General features: G+C 40.5%; 1 protein-coding gene across 1 annotated transcript; it reads left to right on the plus strand.

Moving 5' to 3' along the window:
* The first annotated feature begins 1,132 nt into the window (after positions 1-1,132).
* Positions 1,133-13,945, plus strand: leng8 (leukocyte receptor cluster (LRC) member 8). The gene is made up of 15 exons (XM_042489599.2): positions 1,133-1,477; positions 2,815-2,950; positions 4,006-4,179; positions 4,367-4,444; positions 4,760-5,189; positions 6,305-6,476; positions 6,552-6,722; positions 7,002-7,250; positions 7,336-7,500; positions 8,008-8,302; positions 8,511-8,612; positions 8,735-8,803; positions 9,120-9,249; positions 9,334-9,541; positions 9,621-13,945. The coding sequence occupies exons 1-15, from the start codon at positions 1,437-1,439 to the stop codon at positions 9,781-9,783; spliced, it is 2,583 nt and encodes an 860-aa protein (XP_042345533.2). The 5' UTR covers positions 1,133-1,436; the 3' UTR covers positions 9,784-13,945.
* The last annotated feature ends 908 nt before the right edge of the window (positions 13,946-14,853 follow it).

Below are 14,853 nucleotides of genomic sequence, written 5' to 3' on the forward strand. Positions count from 1 at the left end.
CCTAACTGCAATTTAATTCCATATTTTTTCCTCAGTAACTGTAACTGATACAGTTACATTTATTTTGTAAATTAATTACTGTAACTACTTACATCTAAATTACTTCCCAACACTGGTTATATTTTATACTATAATTATACTACATTATACTATTTATTATACTATGCTACTTTATATGGGTTAATTGATATTGTTTTTTTCAGGGCTAATGCGATACTGATTATTAGTATATAATGAGGCCGATAACCAATATTTAGAACTAATATGCATTTACAATAAAAATGAAAATATTTGTCAAAATTTAGAATGTGGAATTTAACAAACTCCAACGCAAAACTGTGCCTTTAGCAATCATTTAATCAAACTAAACCTTTCAAAATCATATACATCAAAGTCCTTGCAACTTTTTTTTAATAATATTCAGTGAGAATATAAATAAAAAATGCATGAATAAAAATAGCTCCCTGAGGTTTTATAAAGGAAAAAATGCCAAATATAGGCCCTGATAATCTGCCAGACAGATAATCAGTCAACCTTTACTACTTTATCCTTATATCTGTCCTTATATCTAGATTCTCTTTTTGTTACTACGTGTGTGATTTTATTATTATTATTATTAATATTATTATTAACAACATTTAACTGTTTAAGTGAGAACAACTGCTCTTGTAACTGCTTTTCATTTGACAGTAAATAACCTTGAACCTTGAGTTTTTAGCTTGAATGGTGTCATGTTGACAACACATGGGTGAAGGACACGTGTTGAGATAAATAGTATTAAGTAGAGATTACATGTTTATCGTTGATTAGATTAAAATACTAAATAGTCACCATAAACTGAATATAAACATATTATTTAATCTACGCCTGTCAACAATTTGGAGAAAGTAGGGCATATTGAGGTAAATTGTTCCTGAATTTTGCCTGTCAGGCATAAAAACCGCTTTGCATTTGTTGTGATTGACAGGCCAGTAGACGAATATGACTCTAATCCGAGCCTTAAAACGGAATTTGATGGGTGGACCCTGTAGGGGGAGAGACAGAAGGCGGGCTAACCAGGGTGTAATCTTTGCCTGAGAGAATATACTCAGGGCTTAAGGACGTCACTTCACTTGGCCAGTTTTACTTATCTGCCATTTTGTATCAGCGCTGTCTGTTCAGAGGAAGTTGGTCGTCAGTGAAGAAGGAAACAAACATGCGAGTGTTCACTTAGTTTGCACATTTAAGAAAAGCATATTACCGTTTGACTTGTTTAGATAGATTGGCATAGGTAGCAGTCAGCTGCGTTTATTTTTTATCTGTTCATCGTCGTGTCAGATTTCATCTTGTTTACGTTTTGCCTTTAGCAGGGGAGCTAACGCTAACGACGTTAGCCGGCTAGCTTAGCTAGCAACTGTCCAAGCGTTAGCTTTCTAACGCTAACAGTCTGTGGCGAAATGGCGGCCAACACGACGCAAGTAACCCCTACAACAAACTGGTAGGTCGCACTTTGTGGCTACACAGCACATGGGGAATTACATAAATGAAACATAGTTTAAGACTTAAGCGTTAAAATCTTGTATAATGTGACTGAGGTGGTCAGCTATAATCTTGAGTCAATCGTAATTAGCTCAGCTGAGGGTGTTGACAAGTGTTAGCATACTTAGCTACATATAGGCCGTTGGTTTGTATAATAGAAAGCTTAAATGTTAGCTGCTTACGATAGTTTTCTATACTACTGTATCAGTGTCAAACTACGTTATTGGCGATGAAATTGGGTGCAGTTGACTTAAAAAACAAGTTATAAGACTGTCTTTTTGGGTCAGGCTTCCCAATCACATGCTAACTGTAACATAAGAACAGCTACAGTTAGCTAACGGGCGATCAAGATGATTAACGTTAACAAGCCAACGGTTAATCAACAGCGAAATAGGTCAAAGTGAACGACTGTAATCATCTAAACCTGTCAGACACAAGGAATATAATTAAAATTTTACAATCGAAAACCTGTTCTGGAGTAAAACGCTAAAAAGAGATACATACATTTGTTTTTATAGAGGGATGTCCCGATCAAGAGAGTTTTTTGTTGTTGTTTTTTTGCCCCTGTCGGGTAATATAGCTGGATGATGCATACTTCAAGTGCTTTAACGCTATTAAAATACATTTAGTGTATATGCTTGATAGTTTAATAGTGTTGTATTACAATACAAGTAACATGTCTGCATGGGTCTTATTACAGTTACACCCATTAAAGCATTTATTTGTTTTACATAATCAAGTAAACGGTGTAAATGTCTTCAGAAATTGCTCTCATGTCTACTCAGTACAGCATTGTAATATAAGTAAAGATCTCTATCTATGAACAATGTCATCATAGTTCCACTTTAAAGTATTGTTGTAGCTTGACTTAAACATCCCCAGTCACAACAAAGAAAAACGGTCACAATTCAGATCTTACAGCATTATGGTAAATCTTGTTCATTAAAATTCATCAAAAATTTCAATCCTGCTTAAAGTGGTGTAGCAGCTTAAGATGAAAATGAAAACAAAAAATCAGTCCCTATTTATTGGAGTAGCAGTATTACAATAAAACCTAAACATCTGCCACAAATTATGCTCTCTGTTTATGACACTCAGGTGTCATATACAGAGGACTTTGGCAGCGTATGTGCTTCATTAAAAAATGCTTTAATCTGGGCCAATACTGATCCATCCAATCTGATCGGGACATCCCTGTATTTATATCATGTTAAAGTTATTTTAACCTGTGCTATTGATCAAATCAGACCATATTATATAAATGCTGAAATACTGATCCTCCTCTGTTGATGGCAGGTCCTATGGTGGTTCTGGAGACGGCCAGGTTCATGAAAACCCAGAATGGGAGAAAGCAAGACAAGCACTGGCATCTATTAACAAAAGTCAGAGCTCTGCTAAGACTACACAAGCCAACCGGACAGCAACAGCAGAGGTGTGCTTTTGATCTTTTCATGTTTGCTCACCTTGTTCTACAACCTGAGATCTAGAAATACAAATGTGTACACAGAAAATCTAAATGAGTAAGAAAATTCTGATCAGTCACAATGTAATTGTGGGCTCCTTATTCACAGTTATTTAGCTATTCATCGTTAGAGACTGTGTATTTTAAGTACATTGGACCCTATTAATCATCTGCATAACAAGAAATGCAAAATCATTCACACTATTGACATAATAAAAAGTGCATTAATTAACAATTACAGTAATAGTGGATAACTACGAATTACTTCCCTCTTTATTACTTGGACCTACACAATGCACTTACAGCATTAATTGTGCAGAAATTGTATCACCATACAGAACTAGTAAGTGCCTGAAATGCCAAATAGGTGTTTAGATGTGTAATTCGTAGGGCTGTGCTCGACTTAGAATTGTTTCAGTCAAATCAGATTTGGCTGTTCAATATGAACATTGAAGATTTGGTCTTTTTTCCATATAAAGTTGAAAAGTGTAACTGTGCTCAGCTGGATGTTCACACAGCATGACAAGGGCATTCATGTAATTCAGTAAACAAGCTAACGGCACGAACGACGGATCAGAAATCTGCAATAATATTTTTCGCCAGAGACTTTGTCATATTCAGTTGCTTTGAGCTGTAAATTCACAACTATAGAGCAGAAGGTTTCTCCTCCCTCCTCCTCCTCCATGCCCCTGCATGCGTGCGAGCTGCAGCTCCCTGTACCAAAGCATGAAAGTCATGAGTAGTCACTGCACAGTAAAATCAGGGGACCAAAACCATAAGCAGACTGACTAACAACACCCCCCCCACCACCACCACCACCAACTCAGGGGTCACTGACAGGGAGCAGCTCTAGTTATTAACGAAATGCCTAGAAACATGATCTGTTTTAGTGGTGGATCATAACCTGTTTCACAAAGATTTTTTTTTATAATTTTGTAGCATTGTCATTTTTGTCCCTTCTAGACAATATTTGCTGTGTTCTGGATTAAAATAGTAAGTCTATTTGTGCGTGTGTGTAATTTCAGGCCGGTCAGTTTCAGCCAGCAGTAACTGACTCCGCTGCCATTCAGCAGCAGCAGCAGCAACAACAACAGCAGCAGCAGCAGCAGCAGCAGCAGTACTATCCATGGTACCAGCAAACTCAGCAGCATTATCCTGGATACACATACCCCTATAATTACTACTACCCCATGGGTCCAGTAAGTACAGAAAACAAATTTGTTCTTGTCAGTATGTTACTGTAGTAACATATCAAACATATCAAATGCACGCTACTGCATTCAACACTGTTAGCTGGCAGGCCTGTAATTCCCAAAATTACATCTGATGCTGAGAAATTAGAAGATGGTCCTATGCTGACAACATGGGTTTTCTCTAAATTTTTAGTATGGAGCTACATACCCACCAAATCAGTATGGTGTACCTCCAGGGCCTTACCCGGGAACTCCTACCTCCAATGGACAGGTACATTATAACAATTTGTAGTTATTCATAAACCCTTGAATTGCAGTGCATGTATAATCACAGACAGAACTAATGAAGTTTTGTCACTGATCCTTGAGACTGTACAAACCTAGAAGTATGAGCACCGGACAAAGTAGTGCCTGAGTCACTGAACTTAACAAGTGACCTTATCAAATATGTTCAGATGAACTCATTTTTAGTGGTATGAGTGAAGTTGATCTGCGGGGCATGGCAACTTCATCTTGTAGGCATTTCTGTAGCTACTACCCAAAAAAAGTTGCTAAAATAGCTATTTTTACTTTTCACTTTTCACAGCCTCCTCCGGTGCCTGGAATGGAAGACCAGTCCCCCGGCTACCCCTCCCAACCACAGCCTCCTCCCCCTGCGACTCCTCAGCCACCCCAGAGCCCAACCACCTCAGAAAACCCCCCTCCTCCTCCACCCCCACCAATTCCTCCCCCACCCAGCTCCCAGTACCCCCCTCCCCCCTCACAAAATGCTTACGGTGCTAATAACTCCATGCCATACCCACCCGGTGACCCCAACCAAATGCAGGTTTACAATCATTCCCAGGGAAGGCCAAACTATGGACAGGGCTTCCAGGCCCAGAACACCTATCAGCCCTCGCAGAACCCCTCCCAGCAGCAACAGCAGCCAGGCCAGTATGTCCCAGGGCTTGGCAGAGGAGAGGCCAACAAAAACAAAAACCAAAAACAAGGACAACAACTGTGGCACCGCATGAAACGTAAGATTTGCTTCTTTCATGACATCGTTAAATATGTCTAACATTTTTACATCTGAAAACGTCGCTGTTATTCTGTGATGCAGCATATACAGCTCTGTGCAAAAGTCTTAGACAACCTTTAACTTTGTCATTTTATCAAGGTTATGATGATCATACATATTTATTTCCCAGTAGTGTTTTTACTGAAATACGAGAACATACAGGAAATATGTATTCAGTATTAAAAATGCAAACATTTCAGAATCATACAACTTCAACAGGCTAAAGTTGTAAGTATCAGTGTGAGCTCCATTTCTACTTAGCATGTCTCGAGCTCTCTTTGACAGACATTATAAGATTTACAACACTAATCTTCTGGTGTCTTTACACCAGGTTGCAGTCAAGACATATCCAGATGTCAATATTGATTGTTGAGCTACTTTTTTTTTTTTAATTTTAATGCATTGTTCAAGTTCTTTGCCTCTTAGCCCACAATAGTTTTTTTTTATTTTAGATATGGATATATGTAACAAAAGATCTATGGCCCCAAAGACTTTTGCACAGTTGTGTATTTTGTTTTTGCTGTTTTTACTACATATTCGCATATTCGCAGGCTTGTTTCAACAGTAACTAAAACTGCATTAGACTGTTAATGACAATCCAGGTTGTACACAATGCAGACAGAAAGAGGAAATCTGGAGGGATTTACACAACATGCCAGTCTTAGTCATACAATCCGTACCTCTTGTTAAAGGAGATTGTGTTACCAGGAGCATCTTCACACAGAAATATAGGAGACAGTCAGTCAGGTATTTCACTTGGTGACAGTTGTAAATACCAGTCAGAGAGCTCCAATCTGTAACACTCCTTAAAGAGGACTTTGGTATGAGAGGTGGTTTAAGGGTGATGTCGGGCAAAATGTTGTGATTCTACATTCTGAGTTCAGATATCCTGATTCTTCATACTAAAGAAGTAAAGTTACATTATTGTGAATCTCAGTATTTTGTTCCTGTGAACCTTATAGTGGTTATTTAGTTATTTTATAGAATGCTGAACAGATAGAGAAAACACCTGCACAGCACTCTTGAGTTTTCATTTCTTAATTATGTTCCTATTATTTTTTTTTGTTCTCACAGAGGCACCCGGGACAGCGTCTGTAAAGTTCAGTATTCACAAGAGGCCCTATCAGGTTCAGTGTTCTCAAATGTCCAATCAGACTTTCCCTCCAGGCGAGCAGCCCTCAGGATTGAATCCAGCTCCTTCCTCCCCAGCTACTGCGAGCGCTGCACCTGGAGGGGCTCAGACACGGTGAGAACAGTTCTGTCCCCACACGTTTAGGTAACAGAGTGAATAATATGTTGACTGAAAATGCTTCCTCTTCAGACCCCAGGACTGGCCCCAAGCCATGAAGGAATACGTGCAGCGCTGTTTTACAGCCTGTGAGACGGAGGAAGACAAAGATCGTACAGAGAAGGTTCTGAAGGAAGTGTTGCAGGACCGGCTGAAGGATGGCTCTGCTTACACCATTGATTGGACTCGTGAGCCGCTGCCAGAGTGAGTTCAGCAGTGAATTAGTGTTTGCCTGCTGTGTGTATTGATTGTTATCTGTGATACTACACATGAGCTATAAAGATAAAAAAAGGATCTACAAAATCTGCTGCGCTTTGATGTGTTTTCAGTTGAGTTAACTTCTTGGTTCATTTTCAATAAGCTCCTCTGCAACATTCGTGACTGATAATATCGTTTGGGATTTTTGGGACTTTTTGCCTGGAATTTAAACCCAAATTGTGATTAGAGTGTTTTCATTTTCTGTTTTGTTTTGGGTTTTTTTAGACTAAAGGTCAAGCAGTCTCGCTGGGAGGCTGTTCCATCCCAGAGGTCCTCAGACGGCTCTATTAGCCGCGGTGGAAGTACAGTGGCTGCATCGTCAAGAGGCAGGGGCGGTGGACACAGACTGGGCCACTACAGGAATGTATTTTCCCAAAGGAGTCCATCTTCTAGTTCCTCCCGCTCCTCCTCCCGCTCTCCATCCCCCTCCCATGGCCGACACAGGGACCGCAGCAACCAAAGGCACAGACGCAGGTAAGACGCTATCTTTGGCCTTTGCTTTTGTTACTGTAGGAATCTTGTGGCTTTTTTTAAATGTCTTGTGTCTCTTTGCTCCAAGTGATTCTGGCTCACAATCGGACAGCAGCATCTCCAGTGACCTCCGACCCCAGCTGTCACGAAGGAATCAGAGAGGTGCTCGTGGTCGTGGTAATGACAGGGATAGAGGCCGGGGAGGTGGAGAGAGAGGACGAGGAAGAGGAGGAAAAGCAAACCGAGGAAGGCGGTAAATACATTTGTTGTCACTGATCTCTGTTCTTGAAGAAGGCTTATTACTTAACTGCTCAATGCAGGGTTCCCACATTCAAAACCTGGTAAAGTCACATTTTCCAGGCCTGGAAAAGTTGCGCAATAAGTGGAACCCATTGAAAGTTTTGGAAAAGTCATGGAATTTTACTGCGTGTAATGAAACTGTTAATGTAATCTTCCATTGATAACCCTCCACATAATGAAACGTAATGGCAAATTTATTTTCTTAAGCTGCTGATGGAACATCTATCTGTGATGTTTTGTTGACCATTGCGTTTTTCTTCGTTTCCATGTTCTGTCTCCTCTACATATGCCAGCGAGATGAAATTATGTTTGAATAGAGCTTTGATATAATATATTTGAAAAATGCCAGGCAAATGGGGCAAGATTTTTATTATTATTTATTTTGCACATGAAAATGTGTGGGAACCCTGTCAGTGGCACAGGGATTGCTTTGTGAGTAACCTTTGACTTGTTGTCTCAGAAATATGGACGATTCCACTGCAGCTGTTGGAAAGAAGAGGAAAGGTGGCAACGCCGGTCTGGATTTCCACGACCCCAACAGAGAAGCCAAAAAGCAGAGCAGAGCGGCTCGTTTCCACAAGCAGCTGCGTTCAGAGCCCCTGGTCCTCTCCATCAATGCCCTGGACTTACCTGATGGGACACAGGAGGGCCTCAGCTGGGAGGACTGCCCCATTGTGGGGACATGCCAGGACATTTCCAAGCCCTACCTGAGGCTCACCTGTGCCCCGGACCCCTCCACTGTGCGCCCTGTGCACGTAAGTTGTGCTCTTTTGTTAACCTTTTTAAAGTTTCTCACTGAAGTTTTACAGACCAGAGATGCTGTTTAGCTTTTTGATTCTTCAAAGTTAAAAAAAAAGAAGAGTGAACATAATGAAACCTTTGAGTATATTAAATCTCTCTTCTTACATCACAGAAGATCAGTATCAAGACTCTGATCTGTTTCTGAACTTGTTTCTTACCCAGGTCCTGAGAAAATCTCTGCAGGCTGTGAAAGTCCACTGGAAAACCCACCAGGACTACACCTATGCCTGCGAACAGATGAAGTCCATACGACAGGACCTCACGGTTAGCTGTCTTCATAAATGTCTCATTTTTCCCTCCCTTTGTCTTTTTACAATGCTACTTTGTGTTGTCTCCTTGGTTTTTTTTTTTTTTAAATCTGTTTGTTTTTCCACACCATTATCCAGGTCCAAGGAGTTCGTACTGACTTCACAGTGGAAGTGTATGAATGTCATGCACGCATTGCTCTGGAAAAGGTGAATCTGTTTTCCTTTTAAAAGTGTTGCAATAGTTGCTCCGCTGATTTTCAACCAGCTTTGTATCAAAACAATGTGGGTATTCGGGGCAAATGAACTGTGGTTAACTTCCCTCCATCTAACCAGTGCATTCAGTTAAGCAAAAGCACCCCTTTTCTCTATTATCTCTGGTCATGTAGCACCAATTTGAAAGATGTTTGCGTCTTTATACTGCAGACGACCTAGTTTTATGTGCGCTCCCTACATCAGTGAAGTACTTCTTTAAATGTGATAACCGTACATTTTTTAACACTAGCTGAATGTTTACTGTCCTCAGGGAGACCATGAAGAGTTCAACCAGTGTCAGACGCAGCTGAAGGCCCTGTATAAGGACAATCCCTCAGAGAACATTGGGGAGTTTACAGCGTATAGATTGATGTATTACATCTTCACTAAAAACTCTGGAGGTACGCTCACTCTTTTTTTTTCATTCTCACCCTTTCCACCTTTGCCTTGATGATTTAACTTTGGCCGTTGATCTTCTCCTCCAGATCTGACCACGGAGTTGGTGTACTTGACCCCGGCATTGCGGGCAGATGACTGTGTGGCTCATGCTCTGGCACTCCGCGCTGCCTGGGCGTTAGGAAACTATCGGCGCTTCTTTAAGCTGTACCTGGAAGCCCCGCGCATGGCTTCATACCTCATTGACAAGTTTGTAGAGAGGGAAAGAAAGGTTGCTCTTCGGGCCATATTCAAAACGTAAGTCATGCTCCACAAAGATATATTCGCACATTTTTTAGGTCCTCCGAACTTACAAGATCTTTGTTTCTGTTCACAGGTTCAGGCCCGACTTGCCGGTTGAATATGTGCAGTCCAATCTGGGCTTCTCTTGTTTAGACTCCTGTATGGCCTTTCTTACTGGGCTAGGTGTCACCTTCTGTCAATATGACCCCCAAAAGATAGACTGCAAAGCCAGCACAGCCACTTTGGCTGCTTCCTGAGGAGGTGGGGGGTGGTGGGGGTAGCACCATGAAGGGAGATGTGAAGGGACCATCATGGATCCTTACATAAACAATGCACTGCACTTCAGACACCTCAGCCTGTTCAGACAGATAGGGTAGTTGGCAGACTAACAACAGTAGACAACCCATATAGACAGATACACGCTAGAATACCCAGCTGCAAGACTCAGACTCCAGATGTTATTTCCGACACTCAGATAAAGTTTGAAACATGAGTCTGCACACACTGTCACTCAAACATTATAGATCAGTCTGATGCCCAAACCACATTTATTATGCCAGTAAAGTGAGTGAACGCTTTAGATTTGGGGTTAACATGTAATCTCAGCACTTAGAAGCCAACAAGTCACAGATCCAGATCAGGGAGGCACCCTCATGGTTCCTGTTCCATAACCACCGTCAGATGTCAAAGCTAACAGTGTTCTGTTATGTCTTTTCCTTCCTCAAGTCAACAGCTCCAAGACCTGAAGACTCAAGGCTTGTCGAACCAAAAGGGAAATACAAACAGCTGTTCTTCAAGTCATTCATCCAGTGAAGCCCACAGATTCAGGTCAGCTTCACAAATTCCTCTTAAAGACTGTGAAACAACGCGGTGAGAAGAGGTGGTGGTTTGTATGTCCTGTCCTGCAACCGGTTTCCTCAAGGTGTCCGCAGCTGGCTGCTCCGCGTCCCCAGTCATATGGCCGATAAGAGCAATGGACTGAGTCTTAAGTTTTGTTCCTGATTAAATTACGTTGCATTCATTCGCCAGTCACAGTCATGAAATTGTTGGCCAGCTGTGGGGAAAAAGTCTCAATCCGATGAGCATTGACTTTGTGTGTGATAAAGGATAAAGGCAAGTGTTCTTCATCAAGGTGATCTCCTCATTCCCTCGTCCCCTTGAACCAAGCACCGTCTCCAGAATCAACGCAGCTTTAGGCAGAGAGGGAATCTGCTCCCATCGTCCTCAGGTAGACGTCCCGCCAGCAGCCTGGAGTCCAGCAGAACCCGATCGACGCAGCAAAGTGATGAAGCCCGTCTTTCATCCCTGTTCATCTTTAACCTCGCCAGCTGCTTTATGAAAAGAAACAGGCGGCCGTCTCTAAATACAGCTGACAGCTGATGGTGGAGCATCAACGGGAAAACGGCTGCTGTTACAAGAAGGAGTAACAACGAGTGGTTTGTATGTTACATCTGGCTGTGGTTTGCAAGGCTGGTAAGCGAGAGGGACTTCTCTGGAAGGAGGTGGATGACGGCACAGCAGAGACGTCGCCTCACGTCTTCTGTGTCTTTTTTTTAATCTTGTAGGTTTTTGTTTTTTGTTTGTTTTTATTTTTGGACAGCAGTATTCTTTTGACCAAAGGCAAAAGCATTATGAAGCTACAAAGCATTTTTTAATGAAAATTCCTAGGTTGATATTGGACAGATAAATTGGTATAATATCCGATTTGATAATATATTAAGTGCCGGTGATGGTGACAATGAGATCCCAGATTTTTTTCTGCACATGTACTTGTGCTGTCTAAATATCAAACGGTAAATTATTTACATTAAAACATGAGTTTTAAACCTACGTAGACAGTAATAACGAAAGAGGGAGATGCAAGTCGAGTCAGTTTTTCCAGTAATTCTGATGAAATGTTATAAAATACAACCTGCGAATGTAGCGTTTTTTCTCCCAAATAAGCGGCAGTGGAGTTGGTTCTTTCTGATGCGTTTTTGGTCCATTTTTCCTCAGGAGATTTGTGTTTTTTAGGATCTAGAATACTGATGGTGGTTGTGCTCACTATTTTAGGTGATAATTGAGAAGAAATATTAACAACAGTACTTTAAGTAGCTTGAAAATATCAGGAAATGTCCCGTTAACCAACAGAACCTCTCAAGCTGGCTAAAACTAATACTGCTTTTCACCACATCCTTTAATTTGGGTCTTCATATAGAATGATTGTGCTGACGCTGAAAACACAGGTCCACATTGTTCCATTAGATTTTTTTGATTTTATTTGATCAGTATTGATTACCACTGAAGAAATGTTGAGCCGGAGGTATTTAAGACTGTGGTGTAACATGAGTGGATGCAGGCTTGCTATACAATCTACATGTTTACTTGTCTACAGAGTATATTTTTGTAAATATTGTATGATATTGCTGTGATTTCTTTTCATTAAGTGCATAGCGTAGGCTGTTTTTGTTCACACACGGGTAAGTGTGATTTTTTTTTTTTCTTTTTGTGAATATGTAAACTTAAATGCAGACAGATCTGGATTGGCTTGTGCGTTATGTATTTCCCATTACAGTGGAGATAATAATAGCAGTTTCCAGTGCTAGTTTCTCCTATTACAGCCCGAAAACATCAGCACAGCCTCTCAAACCGCACTGTGGCGAGACGTCGTGCTTAATTTCCAGTGATATGACATATGTGGTTGTAAAAATTGTCCATCAGGCAAAAACACACTGCCACATTTGTGTCACTGAACTGTGGCAGTGTCCATTCAAAGCTGATACATACAGTGACAAATGGGATCACGATTTCTAAACAAATGCTATGTTAACGCCTTTCCATCAGATTTGACAGAACTCCCGTAAACCTTGACCGTTAATTTGTTTTGTCAAACTGCTCACTGTTGACCATTATTTCAGCAAACATTTTGTAATGACAACAATCTCAACATGTTTTCTTTCTTCCCCCTTCATTTACCTGACCCCCTGCCCTCTTTGCTGTTCCCTCCCCTCACTCCCCAAACCCTCCTCTCACACACCACCAGACCTCTCATTCTTCAGCTCGTAGCACTGCTGCATTGCAGGAGCACATGGAGCGATGTTAAGTGGGCGAATGACCTCCAGACGCCAGCCGGAGAGTGAAATTGTGAGCAATCCAAGTGTTGGTTTGACCCACTCGAGTTGAAGCCACACAGCTGATGAAATACATGGGAGCGTCACACAGTGAAATACAGAAAAATGTTGCTGCTAACAGATTTGCTGCTAACCCAAAAATTTAAAATGTTTACCGTGCACCATGATACCTGTTTAGCTTTAAAAAAAAAAAAAAAACCCAATGTTTGATGATTGACAAAGTCACCATGTACTGCTGCTTTCTGTTTGTCCAGATGCATTTAGACTTTATTTAAAAAAATTTAGAAAAGCGCCTACAGACATTTGCTGGTAAAAAATTGTATTTGTTTTCTTTCATCCTCTTTATTTAGTTAGGAATCCTTTGGTTGGTGTTTGATTGTGTACGAGTCAAAAAGTTTCAGTTGAGACTAGTTTTGAGAGTTTAAACCCTCATTTAAGAAATGTGTCTGGACATACAGAATACGTTGTTACCCTCAAATTCTCCTGCATTTAGTAACATTTTTTATTTTCCATAGCGAGCTTTCTTTTTTTAGGCAGTGTTTCTTATTTTGACCAGTGCTGGTGTGTGCTCCCATATTAAGAAATGACCCTTTGGTTTCTTCTTATGTGTATGAGCTTGACTGATGGTTGATTGATTTATTTTACACATATTTAAAGTGTGTACATGTGATGTCTCAGGTTTTCAGCATTGATACAGCCCAGGATGTTTGCTCTCGTTTATTTTTTAAGTAGAAATATTCACCCCGAAAAACTAACTACACATTTTCATTTTGGATGTTTTGTTTTCCCCTCTCTGATGCCCGAGTCATGTTTTCAGTATTTTTTTATTTTTTTTTGCTCCCATGTTACTGTACACCTCCTCATCAGTCTCTCTGTAACTCCTCTCTTGACATTTACTGAAAGAACTCCCATGTCCCTCTCCTCTGCTGTGTTCATTTTCTTTGAATTAGTCTTTTCTCTGTTCTCACTTTCTCTTTTTTCCTCTCCCTGCATGCTGTCCTCTCCTGCTCTCTCCTACAGATCTCTAACCAGTATTTGTTCTCCTCACCCTTACCTTTTCCTTTTATGTTGAGTATGTTTGTGACCGTCTGCCGTGTGCATTTAGTCACTCTCACTAGTAAGTATTGTATTGCGTCTGCAATGCTTTAATAGATTATGTTGCGGCTCACTAACAACTGAAGCTGAAGGTTAATCTGCAATGCCTCCTCTCAATCTACAGATCTGACATGATAAACTGCCATTTTGTAAATAACGTGTATATATATTTTTTTGGAGAAAAAAATCTAATAAACTTCAAGTATAAAGGGCATCCAGTGTTAGTGGTTTTATATCAGGTCATGCATACTTGCGGAATTGATAAATAGACAAAACACAAAAAGTAAGGAAGTTTGTGTTTGGTAGATAATTTCTTTGTTGAAACAATCCTTCTTGGCAATAAATCTTACACCGTTGGAAAGTTTGTTTATTTCACTTTTAAATGGTGCTACATTTGTGAGGAACATGCATTTGTGGGATGCTCAGCAGAGCTGAGTATTTGGGTTGCTCACACAGACTAAAGATGGACGACATGACAGCTCCTCAAAGTGAGGTCATTAAATGTCGAGCGCCCCCTGGTGTCTGACTGCAGTACAGGTGCTAAGCCCCGCCCCTCCGTGTTAGTGAATGGACAGAAACTGAACTAAAAAGTCAAAGTACACACCGATATCTTTTTAACATAAATACAGCAGGATCATTTCAGCAGTGCAAGATAAAAACAAAACTGCAGAGTCAGTGTTGCATGGACGGTTTATTGTGAATTCTCAAAAATATGGAGAGAGACGCTTGTGACAACTGAAAGATTAAATAAGGCCTAAATTTGGTTACCCAAATATTGTGTTTCCTTCCATGTTATACAGTTATACAGCCATGTTTGACATTTTCATTTTGGCAAATACATTTGAGGCATGAGATGACATCAAAGTGAATTTAATGTAGTGGCTGGAAAACAAACGAGTTTCATAGTAGGTAAAAAAAAAAACGTTTAGAGAAGTTGAATTTGCAGGGAAAGGGACAGAAACTACATCAAAGATAAATGTGAGGGAAATTAATATGTAAAACTGCATGCAACTGCTTAAAAAGAAGGAAAGGACAGCACATGCGGTTAAGTTTAAAAGATAAAATTAAAGAGAACAGCAGGAAAAAAGTTTAAAGATTAAAAGCTTTTAATAGAAAGTGAAC

This window comes from Plectropomus leopardus, chromosome 11 (genome assembly GCF_026936395.1).
Source record: "Plectropomus leopardus strain MGB_pleo_1.0 chromosome 11, ASM2693639v1, whole genome shotgun sequence".
Taxonomy (NCBI): Eukaryota; Metazoa; Chordata; class Actinopteri; order Perciformes; family Serranidae; genus Plectropomus; species Plectropomus leopardus.

Coding starts and splice junctions, on each gene's coding strand:
- leng8 (XM_042489599.2), top strand. CDS start 1,437: ATGGCGGCCAACACGACGCAAGTAACCCCTACAACAAACTG. Junction 1,478..2,814: donor GTAACCCCTACAACAAACTG/GTAGGTCGCACT, acceptor TGTTGATGGCAG/GTCCTATGGTGGTTCTGGAG. Junction 7,501..8,007: donor AAAGCAAACCGAGGAAGGCG/GTAAATACATTT, acceptor TTGTTGTCTCAG/AAATATGGACGATTCCACTG.